Genomic DNA, 22,857 nt, shown 5'->3' on the forward strand with positions numbered 1-22,857 from the left:
ATCGGGTCAGGACGGCCTTGAAGCATCTTGCAGAGCATGGGAAGAGATGTTCAAAAGCACAGCCAGCTTCGGAAGAGAAGCGAAAGAAAAGTCCTTCCGATTTGGGTGTGAATCGGCCCCACTTTCTCTGTTCCCTTCTCCTTAACTCCAGGCCACCTCAGAAATTGTGCCTGAATCAGGATCTGCTAGCTTTGTGGGTACATAACGCAGCTGAGCCATAAAAGCTGCGAATCGGGCCTGATTCAAAAGTTCTGCCACTTTTGCAAGGAGAACGAAGATCTTGCAAGTTGGGGGGGGGGGGAAGGATATTTTTTTTTCCCCTCCCCATCTTGCAATGCTTTCATTCTTGATTTGTTCAAAATCCTCTTTCCATGTTCTCCGTAACGGTCGCAGGCAAGAGAAACTGTTGGGGCTTCATGCGCCAAAAGCTGAGTCTGTAATAGGGAAGCATCCAGACAACTCTCCAAGGGGAGGGAGGGGGGCTGGCTGGTTCCCCTCTGCACATCAAAAAAAAAACCCTGGTGTAATTTTAGCCAGGGGATCATGTGAGGCAGCTGAGCCCTCCTTCCCCAAAAGCTCACTCCGAGTGCCCCTTCCCGGTTCCCGCACAGGATGTCTGCCTCACTCACCGCCTTGCTCACCCGGCCCGCTTGGAGCATAAGTCGCAGATTTTCCATTGTTGGCTAGACTCCCCCCCCCCAATACACCCCCAACCAACTCACCATAAAAACAAACTGGGAAGCTGAGATTCTTCCTATTCTGAGTGGCTGCACCTGGGAGAGTGTCTCTTGAACCAGAGCTGGCCTTTGACTCTCACTTCTGCCGAGGAAAGGGCGATTTTGGGACAGGTAAGCCGAGGAGAGCAGGGATCCCTGGTGTGGGGGGTTTTAATCCAGGGTGGGGAGTGGGCAAACGTCTTGCAACCCTTCCAAGGCAAGCCAGACCCTCCTCAAGGGAGCTGGGAAGAGGGATCCAGTGCTCGCTCTCTCAGCCTGATGGGAATCCTCGCTGGATCCTCAAGTCCGTTTGGGACACGGGTTCAAGTGCAAAATCACCCACTTCTCCCCCCCCTCCCCAAGCCAGCCTCTGCCTTCTATGTCAGCTGGCAAAGTTGCAATATTTTTAATAGATCCGGAAAAGCGGGCATAAATCAAAGGTTCAAAAGGCTCTAAGATTGCATCTTTTGTGTGATGTCCCCGAACGACAGCTTTCACAATTCTTAATTTATCTCTGAGTGCATCCAGAGGCCTTCCTGTTTTCATGCTTTTAGGGGGGGGTGGGGGGAAAAAGAGAAAACTTTCACGTGACACTGGAAAACAATTTTCCACCCTTGAAGGAAGGGCGAGGCGGGAGGAGCTGTTTAATGTTTAAGTCAGAAAGCAAGCCTTCTCGTCCTCTGTCTGTACAAGAGGTAAATTAGGAGGAAAAGGCTCCATTTTGGCTTCTAATTTGGGGTTTTAAGTTTCTCTTCGGTGGAGCGAGGTCTGTTTTGCTGAAAAACAGGGAAACATCTCCCTAACAGGAACCAGCTGTGGGTCTCCTTTTGGAAGAAAGGATAGGGAGGGGGGAAAGAAAAGATTGTGGGGGTAAGATTTTAGGTGGGAACTTTGGAAGGATTTAGGAAAGTTGACGTAACTGAAAAGCTTTCCACTAAATCACGGGTTTTGCTTTGGGGCAAGGTGGTCTCTTAATTTTTTCCAAGGTTTCTTTTTTCCTTTTCAACTGGTAAAGGATTAGGCTAGCTAGGCTAAAAAAAAAAAAAAAGGGAATGGCCTCAAATCAAGCAGGAAAGCCTTTGTCCTATTCTTGATGCTCCTAATCTTGGCTGGAGTCCACGTGAGTTAAACGGTTCCGTGGTTTGTTTAGATTTCACGGGTGGCTCACACCCCACAGAAGCATAGAATGCTAGGGCTGAAGGGACCTTAGGGCTTGTCTAATAAACCATCTTTGGCACAATCTCTGAACTTTTCCGTGGTGTGTCCTGTTTGACCCTCCCAGAATGCACTCGCTCGTCCTTCTGTTAGCCACGGTGCTGCCCGTGGCAAATGTGGTGGCCCTGGAGTCTCCTCTAGACAAAACGCTGGACTCTCAGTGGGAGCTTTGGAAGAAAATTCACCGGAAGGATTATAATGCCAAGGTAAGGACCCGGAAGCTGCCAGGCTGTCAGCTGGGTACGAAGCCCGATGGCACCAAATTCAGTCCTGCCGTGCCAGCCTCGCCAACCGCTTCTTTGTGCCACCTAAAAGAGCCAGCTGATGGCAGAGCTGAGCTAAACAGCCCAGTAGGCAAACTTAGAGTTATAATCCAAGCCTAATGTTTTATAATACAAGTTCCCTTTTAGACTAAAGGCTGTAATGGAGCAGTGTAGCCGCACTGCTGGCCAAAGATCCAGGTAAAACTTTAGTGTCTTCTTGTTGGGGGGATCCCGCTTGAGCGGGGAAACCTGATTTATAGACCTGTCAGGTGAAGGAAAACGCAAGCCTTCTGCAAACACTTACCCAGTTCTACCTCTGGTGGTGTGCCATAGATCAAATTTGTTCCCAGGCTTGTATTTCTGCCTCTAAAAAGCGTTGCGCAAACTCTTGTGTAAGCGAAAGAAAACTTGGGGGGGGGGGACTGTCCTTGTTTTTCCGCAAGTGGGGCATAGAAATGCTCCCTGAGTAACTTTCAGGAATCCATCCGAAAAAGACCCGTTTTGCCACGTGGATGTCGGTTGTGTCTTTGAGCCTGACTATTGCCTGGGCACCTTAACAGATGGAAGAAGTTTCCCGGAGGGTCATCTGGGAGAAAAACCTGAAATACATCAACACCCATAATTTGGAATTCTCCCTGGGAAGACACACTTTTGAGTTGGCCATGAACCACTTGGGAGACATGGTAAGATGCAACAATTCCTCTGTTCAGCAGTCAAAATGGGAAAATAATGTCCTTCGCGCCATGATACGATGCTGTAGAATTAAAATTGTGCCCTTGTGCTAGTTGAAAAAAACAATGTTTGGCCTCTTCATTTGCATTTCCTGTTTCTGTCTCAGGAAGTTGGGGGGGGGTGCCTGGCACATCTCCCTAATCTTCCCACCCGAGAACAGCATTAACAGAGTAACAAAGTTGAAAGGGACCTTGGAGATCTTCTAGTCCAGCCCCTAGCCTGTTAAAGAGACAATCACAAATCTAGACCCTGGGTCTTCAGGACAGTTAAGACCCCTCTGCATCGTTTTAGGAATTCAGAGGTGGGTGGAATTGTCACTGGGGATGATGGGATCTATGGAGGCTTAGGGAACAATTCTGAGCAGGTGGTTTTGTGGTCTCATGAACTGGACCCCGACTTTATCAAAGGAGATCAGCGTCCCGTATTCTTCCCTTTTCTTTCCCTTCCTCTTTTTCCCGTCGGCAGACCAGCGAGGAGGTCGTTCAGAAGATGATGGGGCTTAAAGTCCCCCCGTCGCGTACCCCAAATAATGAGACCCTTTACATTCCTGACTGGGAGAAGAGAGTTCCAGATTCTGTCGATTACCGGAAAAAGGGTTACGTAACCCCAGTCAAAAACCAGGTAAGGCCCCTCAGACCCTTTTCAAGGGCAGCTGTTTGTTTGATGGAGGTCCAGTGGCATCTCTGTCAAGGGATTCCCTTGTGTGTTTCATCCTTTTGGGCTGGACCATTACAGCTTCCTTCGTGGACCTTCCCTGTCCGCTCTCGCCAAAGTTGGCTTTCTAATGAGTTAAAATCACAATCAGATTCCCTTTTGGCAACCAAGGGATCTATCAGACCATCCCCTGGTCCTCAGAGGCGATCAGGAAGGATAAGGAGTAAAGGATCCAGTGGCAGACAGAACTGGAGCGTCAAATACACTGAATAGAATTGAAGTTAAATAAAAATAAACTTCTAAGACGCGGCTTAGACAAGGAGAGAGACAGTGAGACGGAGAGCCGATTCTGACTTATTTAAAATAATTTATTCCCAGAGGCAGAAAGAATAAAAATTCACCAGCCTCTCAAAAGGGATTCCCTGCTTTTTGCACAACACTTTCTTAGATGCAGATCAATAATTCACGGCGCTCATTGGAAAAAACCATCCCTAAAACTCTCACACACCTGTGTAAAGAAGTTGCAGACTTCATTGCCCCATTCTTCCTTGGCAGGGCCAATGTGGATCGTGCTGGGCGTTCAGCTCGGCGGGCGCTCTGGAGGGGCAGCTGAAGAAGAAGACAGGCAAAGTGCTCAACCTGAGCCCCCAAAACCTTGTCGACTGCGTCACCAGCAACAGCGGCTGTGGTGGGGGCTACATGACCAACGCCTTTGAGTACGTGAAGGAGAACCGGGGAATCGACTCGGACGACTCTTATCCCTACATTGGCCAGGTAGGGTGGCCTTGCCTCCCGTCTCAACCAGCGTCCCTCTTGGCTCGTTGGCCTTCTGGAAAGGGGAGACCCCCCCCCCAATAAAATACCCTAAATAATTTTGTGCAACCGAAATGGACCAGACACAGCGTCGGAACCCATTTTAACCCATTAAAATGCCGGCGGCACATTGGTCCGTTGTGGCAAATTGGAAAAAAAAACAACGGGGCTGTTTTGATTTGAGACCTTCCACAGGCCAACAGTCACCTCAATTAATTTAATTAAATGGTGGAGGAGGGAGGAATTGGACAGAATTGGGAGGGTGCTCGGTGAGAAGATGGTTTTGCAGGTCTCCAGCGGCAGGAGACCTGAAGAGACGGAGTCAGCCTTGAAAGGATTTGTTTATAAAGGAAAGAAGAGCGGAAGTAGAAATCCATTGTTTTTTTTCCTCCGTAGGATGAAAATTGCATGTATAACCCCACGGGCAAGGCCGCCAAGTGCCGCGGTTTCAGAGAGATCCCGGAAGGCAACGAGCGGGCTCTGAAAAGGGCCGTGGCCCGGATCGGTCCCGTTTCGGTGGGCATCGATGCCAGCTTGTCATCCTTCCAGTTCTACAGCCGAGGTGAGTCGGGAAAAATCTCAGTTAGATTGCATTCGGCTTAATTTGACCCCCCAAAACCTTCCCCGTCCCTCTGTGGATTTTAATTCATTGCTGTTAGAGAGATGTCCCTCTCCACTCATCCTGAGATGTCAAGAGAAGCCTCATCTATCTCCCCACGCCCCAAAGGGGATCATAATCTGGCTGTAAAAAGGAAGTTGGCTTCTCCAAAGTTGAAGACCCTTCTCTTTCTCATTTTTCTTAGGGGTGTATTACGACGAAAACTGCAACCCCGGTAACATCAATCATGCCGTCCTGGCAGTGGGTTATGGGACCCAAAAGGGTACCAAGCACTGGATCGTGAAAAACAGGTACGGCTTTATTTACTTCCCATTTTATGCCACAAATAATCTTCTGGGGCACCAAATCCTGTGTTTTGCTGTGGGTAACCATGGACAAACCATAATGCAACAGGCTGTGTGTAAAAAAAAATAATAAGTAATTAACCTGCCTCAAATTAAGAAAGAAAAACGGTACTGGTCAGAAATAAAAACTTCATAATCCAGATGTCACTTATCACCATGAAGCCGGACAACCGAACGGAGAAGCTGGTGGAGACTTAGAATTCTGATTTTTTTTTCTCTCTCTCTCTCTCTTTCTGTCCACAGTTGGGGGGAAGAGTGGGGTGACAAAGGCTACGTCCTCATGGCCAGGAATATGGACAACGCTTGTGGAATTGCAAATTTAGCCAGTTTCCCAAAGATGTGAACGTCGGTGGCCAAATCCGATGGCAGGTCCCGGTCCTTCGTTGGTCGATGGCTGGATTCCCGAGGCTACATAAGGGACTGCTGATACGTCAGCCTTGACTTCATAAGCAGCGTTGAGAGCGTATTAAAAAGATTTAATCTTCCAGTTTTTTAAAATAAATTGTTGCTGCGTTTTTTTTCTTCTTGGCAAAAGAGGCGTAGCTGTCAAATAGAAAAACCCAGAGGCCAAACCTTGGTCCTGAAGTATTTTCTTGGCTTCCGAAATAAGAACTGCTAAAAAAATTAGTAAAAATAGTCATCGTTTTTGTAAGCCCCGCTGAGAGTGAGGGGGGTGGCCTAGATTTTTTTCTAAATAAATTAAATAAAACGGAGAGGCAGATGCGAGAGAGACCTTCAAGTGTATTGCTGCCTCTTTTAATCAAGAATCTGAGGAGGGACTAGGAGAATCCTTTAAGACTTGTGGACTTCAACTTCCCAGAATTCCCCAGCCAGCATGGCTGGCTGGGGAATTCTGGGAGTTGAAGTCCACAAGTCTTGAAGTCATCAAGGCTGGACAGCCCTGCCTTAAGCTGAGGTTGTGTTGTTTCACTTCCTCACTATTGCTCATAAATTTACTGCTGCGAATTGGGTTGACTTGTGCAGAGACCAATTTGCTGGAACTGGATTATATTAATTTCTAGATCTCTACTAGAGGTTGGGGGTATCTGCAAAGAAAACCAGTATTGGGGTCACACTCCTACTAGCAAGGACAGAGAAAGTCTATTCCCCAGACAGCCTTTGGAAGTTGTGACAGGGAGAAAGGAAAACGGGGGCCTAAGAAACGAGGGAACGGGTTTTACACACCCGCCTCCAATTGTGCAAACCAGGAAGCTTTTCTCTGAATACGTGCATTCTTCTTACAAGCATCCAAATGAGGAAACAGATAAAAATAATTCCTTCCACCACCACCCAGGAAAAATGAAAAACTACCCAGGTGCAAAGCAAGAACATTTATGTGTGACGGTTCACTAAAATAAGATATTTTTGATTGTGCGTGGCTTTCTTTTCCCCAAATTCACCTGCTCCCAGGACGATCTTCGTAAATGGTGCCTTTGCCCATCCTGACCAGCTGTTGTCTGGGGGGATGTGAGGTCCCCCCTTTGGTTGGGGTTTTGCAGCTGGAGGGAGGATCCACTTGCAAATTCTGTTCCTCTTTTCTGTTCCTTTTGGTAGTTACCAGCTGCATCTCTTCGAGTAAAAAGAAGTTCGTGCATTTTCACTCACAACCCCTTGTGCAGAAAGGCCTGGGGGGTAAATTGTGACCTCTGGGGTCTTCTTGCCTGAGCTAGCCATGAGTTTCTTTGGCCCCAGAATGCGCGGAAAGTTGTAGCTTTGTAGCTCCTGTTTCAGTTGTGCCGAAAGCAAGATGTGCTTGACAAAACATTCTCACAACAGCAGTTGGCTTCAAACCTCTTACTCTGCACTGTCACATCCCAGCACTAAGGCTCAATTGCATATGGACTTGTGTGGTGCATGAACTCTTCAGGGCAGTTGACCAATAAATCATGATTGGGTAGGTCCACCCCCACACCCGGGAGTAAGCTGTGACTTACAAACACGGGATCCGAATCCAGAAAGTAATCAGAGAAAGAATATCTAGAATAATAGACTTGGAAGGGACCTTGGAGGTCTTCTAGTCCAACCCCTGCTCAAGCAGGATACCCTATACCATTTCAGACAAAATAAGTTACCAGTCTTTTCTTTAAAACCTCCATGTTGGAGCACTCACAAGCTAAAAGTGATCAATTGTTCTTAACTGCCAGGAAATTCCTCCTTAGTTCCAAGTTGCTTCTCTCCTTGGTTAGTTTCCATCCGTTGCTTCTTGTCCTGCCTTCAGGCGCCTTGGAGAACAGCTTGACCCCCAACTCTTCTTTGTGGCAGCCCCTCAAATATTGGAAGACTGCTATCCTGTCACCCCTAGTCCTTCTTTTCATTAAATTAGACACACCCAACTCCTGCAACCGTTCTTCATATGTTTTAACCTCCAGTCCCCTAGCTTTAGGGCTAGCTGGGATGGGCCTATTTTAAGATGAAGTCCACACATCTTACCAAGGTCACACACTCCTCACACAATGAGGAGACCCAGAGATGGGAAGATTGTGTGTGTTAATGCTCGCCCATGAGCAGCCAGTCTTTTCAACATGAAACCAACCCCTCTGGTCTTCCTGGGCAAAATCTCAGGTTAACCTGGCATTCTTCTCAAGCTTCAACGGTGAGCAAAAAGCTTGGTAAACCCCAGCAAGCAAAAACGGAGAATATTCAGATCATTTTGGGCTTGACTGAAAGTGAAAATCACCGCCCGTTTCCTTGTGTGGGGCAGGCTCATGTGACAAGGGTAATAAATTGATTGTCTCCCGTTGGCACCAGCACTTGGCGGTTGCTTCCGCAATGAGCGACGGTGTTCGGCTCCGGAGTTAGCAAACAGTTGGCAGAAAAGAGAAAATTACTCTCTGAGGGGGGTCAGAGATTGGATGACTACGATTTAGAAAAGTCAGCCAGCTGAAAGATGTTCAGGTAGGAAACAGGTCATGTTCTCCTTTGAGCCGGGTGAGAAAGTTGTTTTTTTCCATCAAAAGAGATTTGCAAGAACGTTAATTTTTAGCTTTGAATCTCTTGATAATACTGGATATCTTTTCATCAGGGGTTCATATCTAACAAGGGTGGGGGGAACAAGGAATTTGCTACCAAACCTGGATTCTGACAGGAACTTCCAGCCAAGACACTTTCACTGATTAATTACTTTCGATTTTTCCTGTTGTTACTGAGTCCTATTTTGAGAGTTATATGTTTTTGCAAAAAATTAAATATGAGCCGGGTCTTAATTCGCAAAGATGCATTAGGTTTAAGAAACTGGAGATACAAAGGAGATCTATCTCCTTGATTCTTGGCATATTTTCCAAGCAATTTCCTAATTCAAAGTCGATATTCTCCAATTTCACACCAGACTTGACAAGAAATGTGGTGGATAAGAAACTTTTTCACATCATTAAAATATTTATTTGGGATGCAGTCTCTCCATCTTCCAGTGACCGTTCAACTTATTGCTTGCTTTACTTTTGGAGTCACCCTGAGTGAGTTGGGAGGCCGTATAATTTTTTTTATCAAATAAATGAAATAGTGCTTTATCTTCCTTGCATTGTGAGCAAACTCAGTGATTTCTTTGTAAGAAGTAACGCAAGATTCCTTTGTTAAAGTATATTCAGGAGTAGATTTATCAGAGTGGTGTTGGAAAATTGCATGATGTCTCCACTAATTTAACCAAAACGGACATTAGGTCTTGTGGCTTCAAGATTGTACAAACGTCTGACTGAACGCCATTGTTGCATTGTGCAAAGAATGTTCTTAAGAGCATAAATATTCAGCACTTCAACTATATAAATGGGCTTTTCCTTCTTGACTTGCTAGTCATTGGCAAACAGAGTTAAACAATCATTCCTCTGGCGTGCCCTGACTTGAAGAAATGCAGGGTGATCACAGACTGTGATGGATCATCGTTACGATTCATATAAGTCATGGACACCAGGGGTGGTTGCAAGTCAATCTTCTCTCAAGCTTATGTTGTCATTCCAAATTTGAGTGGTTCCTACATCTCAACAGGATGGAGATACACATTTGGCTATTGGCCTTTTGTGTTATCGTTGCATCTGAACTACAGTGGCATAGGGACCCCAAGCTGAACAAGTGCTGGGAATTATGGAGGAAAAAATATGGCAAAGATTACGAAAACAAGGTAAGAGCGCTCAGCGGTAGCTCCTGCAGATAAAAATAAGAAGCACACAATTCTTTTTATAAGCAAGATCTTCTTGTAGGCTAATTGTGAGTTCTGCTTTAATTCTTAGAATCAGGAAGAGCAGCGCCGAATGACTTGGGAAAAGAACGCACAATTTATCGCACTACACAATCTCGAATATTCACTTGGCATGCATTCTTACGAACTTGGCATGAATAACCTAGGAGATATGGTTGGTGATGTTGATTTATTTAATGGATATTTAAGTGGGCTTGGTAATTACACGTATTAGATGCCGGGAAGGACTAAAAATGATACTAAATGTGAATTGTGAGGATTAAAGAGTATAGCGGCTTGAATTTTTTTAGGGAGGATAAAAAATATATATATTCAGGTGTATTTTGTGGTGATGGAAACTTCTGCAATCAGGTTGGACTAGAAGACCTCCAAGGTTCCTTCCAACACTGTTGCTATTCTGTTATTCCTTCTTTTGGCTAAATTAATGCACGCATTTCTGATCTTTCTACAGACCAATGAGGAAGTGTCGTTGCTCCTGACCGGCTTGAAAATCCCATCCTGGTGGAACCGAAATTCCACGTCGCACACGTCCATCGTAGGCACTCGCCTCCCTGACTCCGTAGACTGGAAGGCCAAAGGATTTGTCACGAGCGTTAAAGACCAGGTGAGAAGGACTTTTAAACATCCATTGGTCTGTTCAGGGCATTTTTGTGCAACTGATTTTGACCACCTCTATCTTTCAGTATTCGTGTGGCGCTTGCTGGGCTTTTAGTGCTGTTGGTGCCCTGGAAACTCAGTTAAAACTCATGACTGGGAAACTGGTGTCGCTTAGCCCACAGAATCTCGTCGATTGCTCCAGCTTCTATGGGAACCATGGCTGTAACGGAGGTTATATGCCTGCTGCTTTCCAGTATATCATAGATAATAAAGGCATCAACTCCGAAGCTTCCTATCCATATAAGGCCAAGGTTTGTATGGTTATCGTTGCAGAGACTGCTTGCAAACTTGTTCTAAATAGGGGTGTGTAAACTTGGCCACTTTAAGACTTGTGGACTTCAATTCCCAGAATTCCCCAGCCAGCCATGCATGGCTGGCTGGGGAATTCTGGGAGTTGAAGTCCACAGATCTTAAAGTTACCAAGTTTGGACAATCCTGGTCTAAACTCGGTCTCTCTTTGGTCTCCTTTCATGATGGTTTGCATTAAAGCTGGCGCCTTTAATCATTTCCCTGACTTCCTCAACAGAGGTTGCAATCCTACGCACAGCGGCATAAATAAGCCCTTGCTACTTGTTCCAAACTTAATTTATAGGATTGTGCCATAAGTTCCATTTGGGCTTCTGTGTAATCATCCAACTTTAAGGGGGGGGAAAAACCCCCGCGGAATAATTCAGAATGTGTGGCTGCTCCATCTTAAAAGAGATATTTCTTGTTTCGCTCACGTCAAATGGAGCATTATCAAGAGGGCACCTGCACTTTTTGAAGCAAAGAAAGAGGTGACTGTGTCGCAGAATCAAATTATAAACGAATGAATCAGCCATCAATTACAAGCAGTGGTATTTTAACAGGTTTTCTCAATCCTTATCACCACTATAAAAATTGCATGCTTTATCCCTCATCATGCTTTTGCTGACCAAACTGAGGTGGAGAAATGCTTATCATGATTCCAGACCCATTTATTTTACTTTAATTAAAATCTTGTTTTTTTTGCAAGACACCCAATGCAACATGCATTTATGTTTTACAGTCACCGAAGTTGGGCTGAGTCCCAGCCATAAATTTTAGCACCTCCCAACGACAATTATTTAAGAAATAAGCCAGAGGGAAAAGCACTGGGATTGAGTGGGGCACAAATCTGTGGATTTACTCAGGAGGAAAAATCAGTTTGAACTTTTCCCTGCTTCCTGCAGGATGGGCTCTGCCGCTATAATCCCTCTGCACGAGCTGCTACCTGCTCTAAATATATCTTGCTTCCATCTGGAAATGAGACTTATCTACAGGATGCTGTAGCCAGAATTGGACCGGTGTCAGTGGCCATCGATGCAAATCAACCGACGTTCTTTCTGTATAAGCAGGGTGAGTTCTTAACATTCACACACACACGGAGAGTCCCAGAAGGAAACATGTCCCCATTTATGTTGATCTGTTAAATGAACAAGATTCAGTTTTGTGAGTTTGGGATCCTGGGTTCCCGATAAACATTTAGAAGTGATTCCAATTTTTTTTTCCAAACAGGAGTTTATAATGACGCCAGATGTACGAGTCAGCATTTGAATCATGGTGTCGTCGTGGTTGGATACGGAAAGGAGAATGGCATGGATTACTGGCTTGTGAAGAACAGGTATGCCAGCCCTTGGGCAGTTTCAGGGGCTAAACCAGAATTAAGGACTGGGCATAGTTGTTTTAAGATGCTTTGGTCTTAGATATAAATGCAGCATTCTTTCCTGCAAACAAGCATCATAACTAGGAAGAATTAATTTAGGGACAGTAGAAGATTTAGTAGCATCTGTCTGCTTGTAAGGGTGCTGGAGGGAGATTATTTACAACGTCTGATCCGCTTTTGTGCCAGGAAAAATAGATTTTAAATGGATTGAGGTGGTGGATATTTTTTTCAAATCTTTTGATTTATAACCCATATTAAGGACTTCTCAAGCAGAAAAGCAGAGACCCAAATTATTTTTGACACACCCTTGCTCTGCAGACTGTAGTCAAACATTGCATTATATCAAAATTCTCCTCCTCCTCCTCCTCCTCCTCCTCCTCCTCCTTTAGTATGGTATGAGGATGCAGCTTGCAAGAGGCCACCACTCCTTTATAGATTGCACTGGCATCTTGACTATTTTTGCCCCTTGTCAATCAAAGCATCTAACTGTCCAAAGATGCCAGAGAAATCCTATATAATTTGAAGAATATCAGTGGCATTCCCAACCCACAACACTGCATCCTCATTTGGACACCTCACTTAAGAAAACTCATTCCTAAAGTATATACTCATTATTTTCCTCTTTTTATTCCAACAGTTGGGGAATCTATTTTGGCCAAGAAGGCTATATTAAAATTGCAAGAAATCAAGGGAATCGCTGCGGCATCGCCAGCTACTGCTCCTATCCGCTAATTTAGATGGCGTCATCTTCAGTTTGCAGTTTCTTCGTTTGAGGAGCCCTATTAGGCAGCTAATCTTAGCCTTTAAATATATATATATATAAATCTAACTGTTGCATTTGGGAAGAGTGATTGATCGCCAAAACCCAGATCTTCCATTCGGCTCCACTTGGTAGATCTGAGACAAGCAGCCCATATGAGGGTTTATCTGGGTTTAGTTCAGAATTTGCTAACGATCTCAGGGGCACCGCCAGGCTTAATCAGTTAATCAGGTAATGTCTGCCAATCTGCTTTGAACAACCAAAGAGCGCTGGGTAATTGTCTGGGATTTCCATTCGGGCCACCTGAAAACGTCCAGAATCTGCATTCAAGAATGTAAAGCAAAGTCGTCTTTAAGGTTCGGCCATTTGTGAGACGGTTTCTCGCCTGAAAAGAGTCAAATGCATACAAGTTGAACTTCGGATTCATTTAACATGAGGAAGAAAAGAACATTTTCACTGCTGGGAGCCACTGCATGGAGTACAACATGGAATCCTAGGGCTGGAAGGGACCCTGGGAGGTCATTTAGTCTGACCCTCTGCCCAAGACAGAAGACCTTATTATACCACCCCAGACAAATGGCCACCCAATCTTCTTTTGAAAATCTCCAGAGATTTGGTTCTTCTTGCAGCGTATGCTGGATCCTTCCTGAACCTGGTTGAAATTTAATCCGAAAGCCCAGATTTAACCTTGGCCCTGTATTAAAGATTATTAAAGGCAATGCACGTTCAAGAAAAATGTGGCTTGGTGTGATGTGAAAACCCGGTTGCTGTGCTTTCTTGATTACAAATAAATAAATAAACAATCTTTATAAATAATACCTAATTTTAAACATATACAAGCATGATATCGTAGGCACGTGATGTCCTCCCACATGACGTCATTGGGCAGGGCTCCAATCAGCAGCCACGCCTTGTTTGAAAAAAGGCGAGAAAGGCCAGGGGTGGGGGAGGGGGCAACTGTTGGGCTACCTGAGGGAAAAAGGCGGGAAAGGTGAAAACGCACCTCGGGGTTTGAGGGAGGGAGCAGCCTAAGGTGGCCATTTTCCCCCCTCACGGTGTGCCTTCTTTCCCCTTTCCCAACGTCTTTTTTTTTTTTTTTTTAGAAAACACACAATAATAAGTGTTATCTTATTTTAGTTCCTGGCTGAGCTATGTGGGTTCCAGATCCCTCCAACCAGGCAATCCAATTTCTCCTCTCCTGCGTCGGCCATGATGGCTGGGTATAAGGAGAATGGCCGGTTCTGTCCCCCCCACCCCCCGTTGCATCCACTGGCTCCTGATTGCCATCTTGAACCTTTATGATGAACAAGATGGCAAAGACTAACCCTGGTTCCCCCTCTGGGGCCAAGCTTTCTCTTTCCCTTAAGAATGGAAAGGCAGCAAAAATGGAGGATAGCCAGGAGGGTCTGGTAGATCCATTTAGCATCCATCACCAGCTGGCTTTTCACAACAGGGCAGCCACTTTGGGTTCCTAAGGGGGAAAAAGATGGTGGACTATGGAATTCTCCAGAGCCATACTTATGGAAACTCTGGCATCTCCACAACAATAGATCCTGACACATTTATTCCAGGAACACATAATTGCTCCCATCAAAACTGGTTCTACTTGAAGGCCACCTTCCCCAACCTGTTTAGCCATCCTGGTTTGGCAACTAGAATGATGGCTTAGGGTAGAGGCATCCAAAATGGCAATTTTCAGACCTGGGGATTTTAAATCCCAGAATTCCCATGCTGGCTGGGGAATTCTGAGAGTTGGAAGGCCCCAAGCTTTAAAGTTGCCAAGGTTGGACATCCATGGCTTTGTGCATTGTGGGAACACAGCCATAAACATCCCCAGGTTGGACCATTTCCCCTAATTCTTTTCTTCTCAACAATCCAGGACTAACCAATCCTTTTATTTTTTTTATCAACAGAGGATTGCAACATCCTGTTGGAAAAGGGCATGGCAACTTTGCAAAAGCAAAGGAATCCTGTGGTAGGTGTGAGGTGCCTCATGGCAGATCTCCCCAGGATCGAAATCTAGGATCATTTGTCCTGGAAGATCAAGGATTTCTTTTTTTTTCCAGACTGCAGCCATATTCCCCACCAAAATTGCGACCGAACAGCAATCCCTCATGTTGGTGAAGCGGCTATTGGCCATCTCCGTCTCCTGCATCACCTATCTCAGGGGCATTTTGCCCGAAAGTGCCTATGGGACGAGATATTTGGATGGTAATGCCCTTTCCACGTATTTGGGGCAAAAAGAAGGAGAAACCCTGCTGGAAAAGGGTTTTGGAAGGATGTGGAAAGCTTGAAGAACATGGAGGTTCCAGAAGAGAAGATGGACCTTTGAGAAGAAGCCCTTCTCCACCTTCGATGGTCCCAGGGACTCCTTGGAGAGTCCTTTCTCAGGAAAAAAAAATGCATTTAAATGCATGCAAGAAAATATATCAAGTAATGGTGTCCAAGCTTGGCAACTTTAAGGCCTGTGGACTTCAATTCCCAGAATTCCCTAGCCACCCATGCATGTGGACTTCTGGACCAACTCCCAGAATTCCCTAGCCATGCCTGGCTGGCTGGGGAATTCTGGGAGTTGAAGTCCACAGGTCTTAAAATTGCAAGCTTGGACACACCCCTGATATAAAGGGATAGGTTGGCTTGCAAAGGAATCAATCCTGCTCAAGTAACAACATTAAGGTGTTTTTTAAAAAAACATATTGCATATGAAAGGGAAAAAGTTACTTTAAAATTTTCTAAACCAGTATGAACTTTTTACTAGGCTGGCCAACAGCAGGAAGTTAAAATAACTGAAACCTTTCTGGGGAGGAGGGAAGGGTGGTTTCGTTTCTTATGGACCAGTTTTTTAAAAATAGTTCCCTTTTCAAGACTATGGGGTGTAGGGCTATCGGCATATTCTGCATGGAAAGATCTGGATCTCTGAATCTCCTAATCAGGTGCATGATGACATCATACAGATGATGTCATTTCTCTGCACAATGACATCATGAGGGTGATGTCCTTGGCTTCACCCAACCAGCCATCAAACGAGGCAACAGGGTCTAGAACTCAAATTTTATAGAAGCAAAATATTTTAGATTAGCCAGTGAAAAGTTTAATTGCAATTAATGCAGGTGATTTGTTTGTGTCTTTCAAGATCTCTGCGTGAAGATCCTAAAAGAGGATAAAAACTGCCCCGGGTCCAGCCAGCTCGTGAAATGGTATGTCTTCTACCAGATGCAACTTCCAGTGGCTTTGTGTCCTCTGGCAGGGGTGACCAGCAGAAAAAGAATGACACTTTTACTGGAGAAAGATTGGTAAAACAGTCATGAGTATTATATGGAAAGAGTTGCATAGTCTGGCACCACTGCATATTTTTCGTTTCAATTAATACACTTAAAGTGTATTTTCAGTTCATGCATCCAAAAGCTAAACTTAAAGCCTCAATCTTATTTGATTTTTGCAGGATGCTAGGATGTTATGATGCCCTGCAGAAAAAATATGTAAGTTGGCATTTTATCTCTAATGGGCCCTGGTTTTACAAGTATGAAAACGCTTCTAATATCAATTTCTTTCTTCCTTGTCTTTTAAACAGCTCAGATTAATCGTCTTAGCAGTAAGTTTGGCAAAGATATATCCCATATATCCCATAGAGAGTTTTCCTTTTTCTTGGCCTCATTTTCATTTTGCTGTTTATCGTTGAATATAGGTCTACACCAACCAGGAGGATCCCCAGGTATGTCTTCCATGTCATTTTTTACAAACTTTGTGACTGGATGCTTTGATTTAGATCAAAACATCTATTAAAATTCTTATAAAGATATTTATTACAAAGAACATTATGATAAAGGTGGATACTTAGAGCTCTGCATGGAATCTAACATCAAGATAAAAGGAACCATCAGTACTAGATAAGGAAATGTGTGCTCTTTTGTTCTTGGGGAACAAAATAATTCTTTTTTCCTTATCAAAAATACTTTCCTTGACACAGAAAATAACAGTGCCAGAAACCCACTAGGTGTCACCCTACTTCTGTATTATATTATAGTAAACATACTGAAGACTGGGTCTTTTGCATCCTTATAGTTTTAGTTGGATCATTGAGAAACCACCTACTTTTTTATTTTTGTGTGTGCAAAATGCTGTTCCCAAAATTAATCTTATGCACAAGGCTTTAACATTTATTTCTTGGCATTGCAAAATAGATTTGATTCTGTCATTTCACTCACAGTTCTCCCTCTGAGTGCTAGATAAATAACTGCTGCATTTTGTATTAGACGGTTACAGAATGTTACCAGTTTAAGTTCAAATACACAAACAAAGGACCTTCAATGGATTTCAGAAGGTATGCTTTTATTTTTCCCTCTTCATCAAAGAACTCCAGTAAAATATGTTTCTAGCTATTTGTCCCAGTAAAGTGTGGAGAAATATATGTTTTGATTTTGGAAACTGAACGTTAACCCAGGTGTGTTTGTTGACAAGGAAAATGCACATTTGTTTCATAACAATTGCCTACTAACAGTTGGCTTGTTACAAAGTCTAAATAGGATTGTTGCAACAAATACTATGAAAATAGTGGTCTTTGATCACCTCCCAAATTCTGCAGAAATACAAAAGTTGCAAACACAGACTTGCCTGCTAGAATTAAGAAGACCCCTAGTTCATCATGCAAGAATGAATAAAGCCCAGCATTTTGTTTCCAGAGGCTGTCGGAAAGGCAGGCTTGCCCCCTCATCCTACTCCCCACAATTGGTATTCATGCCCATATGCCCTTTGACCTTTTAGGTCCCATCCAGCCTTCCTGGTTTGTCCTCCCTGATAGATTTATCTCCCGTGATGAATCTGACTAATTCCCTTTTAAAGCTACTTAAGCGAGTGGAAAGAACAACACCACATCCTATGGAGCAATTGTCATAAATTAGATCGTGGCCTTCTGTGAAAGCATCCTGCCTTTGGTGTGTGATGCTGAATCAGGTTGTGTTGCACAATGCCACGTTCAAGAGAGACGCACAATTCTGTGTAACATCTCCACATCTTGCACACTTTTATAAACCCCTCTGTTTGTGTCTAATTTCCCTAGACCTCCTTGCCAAGAACTGTTTTGCTGCCCTTGCTGTGCTCTCTTTGGGGGTACCCCTCGTCTGCAGACACAGCTAGGCACAAGGGAACAACTTGGGTAGAACTGAGTTTACAAACTGGCCTTGGGAAGAAAGCTAAAAACTTCAGGATCCTCCTTTTTTTTAGGGGAGGGTGATGAACTTATTTGGCCTGGTAACACAACTCCCGGCTACTTTGTGCTTTTAGTCAGCAGAGTCAATCGAGCATCACATGCGCGGACACTAAGAAAGCAAGTATCCTGCTCATCCGCAAGATTTACATCCTGATGCAAAACCTGGGCCCGCTGCCTGATAACGTCTGCTTGACCATGAAGTTGTTCTATTATGATGAAGGTAACTTTAAAATCTTTAAAATATCGTCTATCGAGGGGGGTAGATCAAAGTAACTAACATGTCTCATGGCAGAGCCTGGATTATCTTCTTTCCAGTTACACCTCCGGACTACCAGCCCCCTGGATTCAAAGAGGGCGACTGCGAAGGGATGGTCTTGGAGGGGGAGCCGATGTACCTCAATGTTGGGGAGGTTCCCACCCCTTTCCATATGCTGAAAGTGAAAGTGACCACCGAGAAGGACCGCATGGAACGTGTGGACAAAGCCATCCTGAAGGAGGACTCCTCCCTTGCTTCCGTCCAAGGCTGGCATCTTCATGAAGGCCAGGACCAAAAAATGGATGTAAGAGTGTTGGGATTTATTTGTATGCTTGAAGGAATCTGTTTTATGTTCTGTAGTAGGTCACAATAGAACTAGATGACCTCCAAGGTCCCTTCCAACTTTATTTTTATTTTTATTTTTATTATTATTATTATTATTATTATTATTATTATTATTATTATTATTATTATTATTATTATTATTATTATTATTATTATTATTATTACTATTACAATAACCTCACTTCAAAATCACCAGATCAGTTCCATTTGAAGACATTCTTGTTTGTGTACTTTACACAGGAAGATTTTGTGCTGGAAAATAAAACAGGAGGGCAGAACAACGCAAGCAGGAAGCTGTGCCCTGAAGGTACACATGGCATAGGATTTTTTTTTTCTGTATCAGAATAACTAGGTAGTCATCTCCGTTGCCTTGCTTTTTTTGTGTGTGCATCAGATGAAGTTGTGAACTCAGTGCCTTTAATGAACGTCTGAATCATTAAAAAATAAGCATGAGGTTTAAAAAGAAAATAGTGAAACAAATACTCAAATACTTCTTTTCCCCTCCAGAAAGATGATACAAATATTATGGGTTAAATTCTGCCCCCGTGAAAAAAGTCATTCTGTCTGGAAAGCATTTTGCTTCCATTTCATTATAATTTGTTTGTTTTATTGAATTTATAGAGTTGTCTGTCTCATGCATGTGACTCTGGGTGATGCAGATTAAGTTGGGACTGTTTTTCCCCAGACTATACACATGGATAAGGTAACATTTAGCTACCCCAGAGACTTTGCTAGCCTTGGGAAATGGAGGGAGAGGAACAAATGTGCCACACCGCAGCCTCTCAGCCCTTTCTGCTTAATTTTGAAAATGTATTAAGGCAGTTCAAAAGTTTAATTATCGTTTATTCGGTTTTCTGAAGAATTGCATAATCCTTTTCAGAACAAAACCTAATTTGCACAGAGGAAGAGCAAATCACAGAAGAACATCAGAGCTGCCCCATCAGTAATTCTAAGGTACAAAGCTCCGTTTTCTTCTCCAACATCTCTGCTTTCTCCACGGGATAAAATAAGGAAACGGGTTCAGCTACTTGAAGCTGAGGATTGTATCGCAAAGGGGAGAGGAAGCAAGCCTTTTTATGGAGAAAAAAAAAATCTGTGACACCTGTTCCTTGTGGTACGTGACTCTTCAGCCTGAAAAAAGCAGAAATGTGGTCTGTTAAAGTTTAGCTAGTAACCATTTGGTAGTTTAACTCTTTTTAGGTGGATCATTTAATAAGCAAGACATCAGAACTTGAAGTCACCGAGAGCAGAACCCGAAGCGGAAAGAAATTTCAGCGAAAGACGGTAAGCGTTTTATTCTTAAACATGCATTCTTTTAAAAGATCAAACTGATAGTCACGCAGGCACGACAGTGATTGTTAGTACTAACCGTTCTTAATTTATTGTCCTAAATTTGAATTACTTTCCTGGTATCTCCATTTTGTTACTGTTCCCATAACTGGGTTGACTTTGTTAATGAAAATATTAATTCCTATAACAAATTTTCCTGCAATCCATGATATTATTTTATCCTCCCACTGGTCTTTTCTTCTGAATGTCTTAAGACCACATGCTAAGTTGCTTAGGCTAGTAGGCTGACTTTAAATTTGGACAGCTAGGATCCGAGACGGAAAATTTGAGCATAGCTAAGTAGCAGCCCTCAGTGTCTCTTCTGGTCTCCACACCAACTGTTTAATGAAAACGTATGAAGTCAAATCAGACCCAGGAAGGCTTCCAGCTTGTCTGCAAGGTGAAGAGAAAATGGTGCTGATTAAGAGATTAAATAACTGGAGTGAAACCTGTTTTGGGGGGGTGGGTTTTATAAAAACTCCCACCCCGAATTCCCAGTTTCCAGCAGAAAGTGTTCCAGAAAGAACCTTTAGGTCAGTTTGAATCTTTGCAAGCCCTCTCATCCATCATACAAAGTGCTACTAAAAAAAAAAAAACCTCTTTGCACCAGCCAAATGCCTGATTGATATAAAATTGTCCACCTATAAGCATTGTGGGAAAGATTCTGCCAGAATCAGCAACTTAAGAAGTGCCCTTTAGCATGTACAGCAGGGGAAGTAAATCACATGTCATCAGGACCAAGCTACGGCTTGCCCTCACTGTCGCCACTCGGAGAGAGCCCCTCATTAATTTTTTAGCACGAGCTGAGGAAGAGTAACAGCCTGCAGATGCCTCGCGAGCTGCTTAATAGCCGTCTGCAGGCTTTTCTTCTAGAGTAACAGTTCCTCTGTCTCTGTCAAGGGTGCCGTGGAAAACACAAAGCAGAGACCATCAAAGGGTGCCGAAGCTCAGAAGAGAAGGAGCTCAGAACTGGAGAAGCCTGTAAGTGCTTCTGTGGTGCAATTAGACCACCCGCCTTTCCCCCCAGCAGGATTTTTGCGGAATAAATAGAAAGTTTGACCTCTGGAAATATTAGTTTTGTAAAGGAGGGGGGTGACTGGTGGGACAATAGAGGCTCACTGCTGCCCATCCATTTAATGTCTCCGCACATTTGCCTTGCAGTTCTTTACTCACACTTGTTCCCAGGTAAGTGTGCCTTGGAGCGCAGTCACAGTCAGAAACACACTCGGCAAAATAAGCCAGCAAAGTTGGAGCCAGGGATGTGACAAGCTCAAATCCATGGCACTGAGCACAGCTCTGGCTCTGCTTGAAGCTCTGGAGCCATCCCAGAATAGTTGTTCTGGAGGTGAACAGCCACACATTTGTGCATGTAACAGGTGTGACACCAAAGGTAGCCAGGAGTCTCCAGGTGTCTCTTTTTTTGGCCTTGTAAAGTTTGGGACTTTACAAGGATTCTCTGACAATTCCCTCTGCTACAACCACTTGTTGTTTTTTTTTAATAGAATAATCTGTATTTTTGCATAATAATAAACTTCCCCACCCTTCTCACTTCCCCACTGATGGAGGATCAACCTATTTTGGATAGCGGTATCCACCTTATTACTTATATTCCAAGCCACTTCCCGCAACGTTAGCAAGGCTTAATTCTCAATCAAATGCACATACATTCATTGAAACGATACCCTAAATCTTAAACAGGTTGGCTGGAGACGGCCAATCTTGCATTTTTCGGCCGAATCCTCCATTTAATCTCCATCGATGTTTTTATTGACGTTATGCCACATTCTTCATGTTTACCGAAGAATAAGTCCTCTAAAGTTCAACCACGCTTGCATGATGTGAAACGCAGGCCAGATTGCAGCCAAATACACCTCTTTTTTTTTCCCCACCTTTTTTTTTTGCAGCAGTGGCTGAGAATTTACAGACCTTTTCTCATCACCTCCAGCCTAAGTAAAGAATTACATGTTCTGGCACTTCCCTTGTATAAATGAGTGGCTGTTAATGCTCGTGGCGCTTTCAGATCTAATGGCAAACAGAGGACCCAAAAAAAAAGAAGTAATAGAACATACTGGCTGGAATAGATTAGCTCCAAAGGGAAGCTGAGTTGCGATCGCAGTTGTGATTGTGTATTAAATGGGCAAACATTTTCCCGGCTGTTTGGGCGCCCCGTCCTCTGCAAAGAGAAGCAGGGTTTAAAATGTGTATTTGATTTCACTTCATTAAGCCTCAGAGAGCGAAAGATTTGCCTGTTAGTAGCATCAAGACCTTCCCTTAAAACGAGGGAGGGGTATTAGGTATGTTTGCCGCCTTGATTTATTTATCAAAATAATAAAGCTGGGATCTAAAGAAATGAGTAAGAATAAATGAAAAACCATTCACAGACCCGCTGGCTTAAAAACTCCTCCGCTCGGCAATTCAGCCAAGAACTAATAGTTTATCTGCAATCAAATGAAAGCGAAAACAATAAAAGGGGGGAGGAGAAGGAAGAGGGAATTCTCATGAAACAATTCATATTCTGCAGCAGATACATCTGTTTTTTGGCTTTCCCCCCCCCTCCCCACCTCCAGGTTCATCCTCTGGATTTCTCTTCCAGCCAAGAGCTCAGTCCCAAGCGGAGAAAAATCAGCCAGCCCACGGAAGAGTTCTAGAGAGGCGCTTTTCGTTTTCTTTTCCCGTGTTTTTCTCCCGGCTGATGGTCTTCGGAAGTTTTAAAGGAGGTGTTTTGAAAAGATTAAAGCCACTGACACTGATGGGGCTTCCTGTTTTTATTTTGTCTTAAGACACGCGCCTTTCACGGGGAGAGATTTCCCACCAGGCTGGGGGAAAAAAAAAAGGGGTCGCAGGTGGTCCTCGAGTTACGGCCACAACGGAGCCCAACATTTCTCCTGCTAAGCGAGACAGCGGTTCGGCGATTTTTGCCCCCTTTTATGACCTTTCCTGCCACCGTGGTTAAGTGAGTTGTTAACTTGGGAACACGGTCGTTAAGGGAATCGGCTTCCTCCGTTGACTTGGTCAGAAGGTCGCCAAGGAGAACCCCTCGGCCTCTGGACTCTGCGACCGTCGCAAAGACGAGTCAGTTGCCAAGTGTCCGAGCTT

The 22,857-nt window shown here is 44.0% G+C and overlaps 3 protein-coding genes across 4 annotated transcripts; all 3 read left to right on the forward strand.

Annotated features, from left to right (window-relative positions):
* The first annotated feature begins 814 nt into the window (after nt 1-814).
* On the forward strand, nt 815-5,848 carry CTSK (cathepsin K). 2 transcript variants are annotated; one of them, XM_015822043.1, is made up of 8 exons: nt 815-848; nt 1,999-2,137; nt 2,755-2,877; nt 3,392-3,547; nt 4,136-4,354; nt 4,790-4,955; nt 5,197-5,302; nt 5,600-5,848. In XM_015822043.1, exons 2-8 carry the CDS (start codon nt 2,000-2,002, stop codon nt 5,697-5,699), a joined length of 1,008 nt encoding a protein of 335 aa, XP_015677529.1. In that variant the 5' UTR covers nt 815-848; nt 1,999; the 3' UTR covers nt 5,700-5,848. The 2 variants fall into 2 exon arrangements, with proteins under 2 accessions (XP_015677529.1, XP_015677528.1); XM_015822042.1 differs by lacking the exon at nt 815-848 and adding an exon at nt 1,336-1,411.
* A 2,274-nt stretch (nt 5,849-8,122) lies between these two features.
* CTSS (cathepsin S) lies at nt 8,123-13,412 on the forward strand. The gene is made up of 8 exons (XM_015822045.1): nt 8,123-8,251; nt 9,335-9,467; nt 9,577-9,699; nt 9,997-10,149; nt 10,229-10,453; nt 11,393-11,558; nt 11,718-11,823; nt 12,503-13,412. Exons 1-8 carry the CDS (start codon nt 8,244-8,246, stop codon nt 12,600-12,602), a joined length of 1,014 nt encoding a protein of 337 aa, XP_015677531.1. The 5' UTR covers nt 8,123-8,243; the 3' UTR covers nt 12,603-13,412.
* A 1,155-nt stretch (nt 13,413-14,567) lies between these two features.
* Nucleotides 14,568-22,409, forward strand: HORMAD1 (HORMA domain containing 1). The gene is made up of 15 exons (XM_015822026.1): nt 14,568-14,600; nt 14,692-14,836; nt 15,759-15,822; nt 16,068-16,104; nt 16,197-16,217; nt 16,311-16,337; nt 16,879-16,946; nt 17,906-18,051; nt 18,147-18,391; nt 18,673-18,739; nt 19,313-19,386; nt 19,633-19,716; nt 20,635-20,742; nt 20,923-20,946; nt 22,329-22,409. Exons 1-15 carry the CDS (start codon nt 14,568-14,570, stop codon nt 22,407-22,409), a joined length of 1,224 nt encoding a protein of 407 aa, XP_015677512.1.
* Nucleotides 22,410-22,857: the final 448 nt, after the last annotated feature.

Source organism: Protobothrops mucrosquamatus, unplaced genomic scaffold (genome assembly GCF_001527695.2).
Source record: "Protobothrops mucrosquamatus isolate PMUCROS unplaced genomic scaffold, P.Mucros_1.0 scaffold1446, whole genome shotgun sequence".
Lineage (NCBI taxonomy): Eukaryota > Metazoa > Chordata > Lepidosauria > Squamata > Viperidae > Protobothrops > Protobothrops mucrosquamatus.

What these genes read in the sequence shown, in the direction of transcription:
- CTSK (XM_015822043.1), top strand. Translation starts at nt 2,000, where the DNA reads ATGCACTCGCTCGTCCTTCTGTTAGCCACGGTGCTGCCCGTGGCAAAT. An exon ending in CTTCCAGTTCTACAGCCGAG is followed by an intron (nt 4,956 to 5,196) that starts GTGAGTCGGGAA and finishes CATTTTTCTTAG; the next exon opens with GGGTGTATTACGACGAAAAC. An exon ending in CACTGGATCGTGAAAAACAG is followed by an intron (nt 5,303 to 5,599) that starts GTACGGCTTTAT and finishes TTCTGTCCACAG; the next exon opens with TTGGGGGGAAGAGTGGGGTG.
- CTSS (XM_015822045.1), top strand. An exon ending in GCAAAGATTACGAAAACAAG is followed by an intron (nt 9,468 to 9,576) that starts GTAAGAGCGCTC and finishes TTTAATTCTTAG; the next exon opens with AATCAGGAAGAGCAGCGCCG. An exon ending in TGAATAACCTAGGAGATATG is followed by an intron (nt 9,700 to 9,996) that starts GTTGGTGATGTT and finishes ATCTTTCTACAG; the next exon opens with ACCAATGAGGAAGTGTCGTT.
- HORMAD1 (XM_015822026.1), top strand. Translation starts at nt 14,568, where the DNA reads ATGGCAACTTTGCAAAAGCAAAGGAATCCTGTG. An exon ending in ATGCCCTGCAGAAAAAATAT is followed by an intron (nt 16,105 to 16,196) that starts GTAAGTTGGCAT and finishes TCTTTTAAACAG; the next exon opens with CTCAGATTAATCGTCTTAGC. An exon ending in CCAACCAGGAGGATCCCCAG is followed by an intron (nt 16,338 to 16,878) that starts GTATGTCTTCCA and finishes ATTTTGTATTAG; the next exon opens with ACGGTTACAGAATGTTACCA.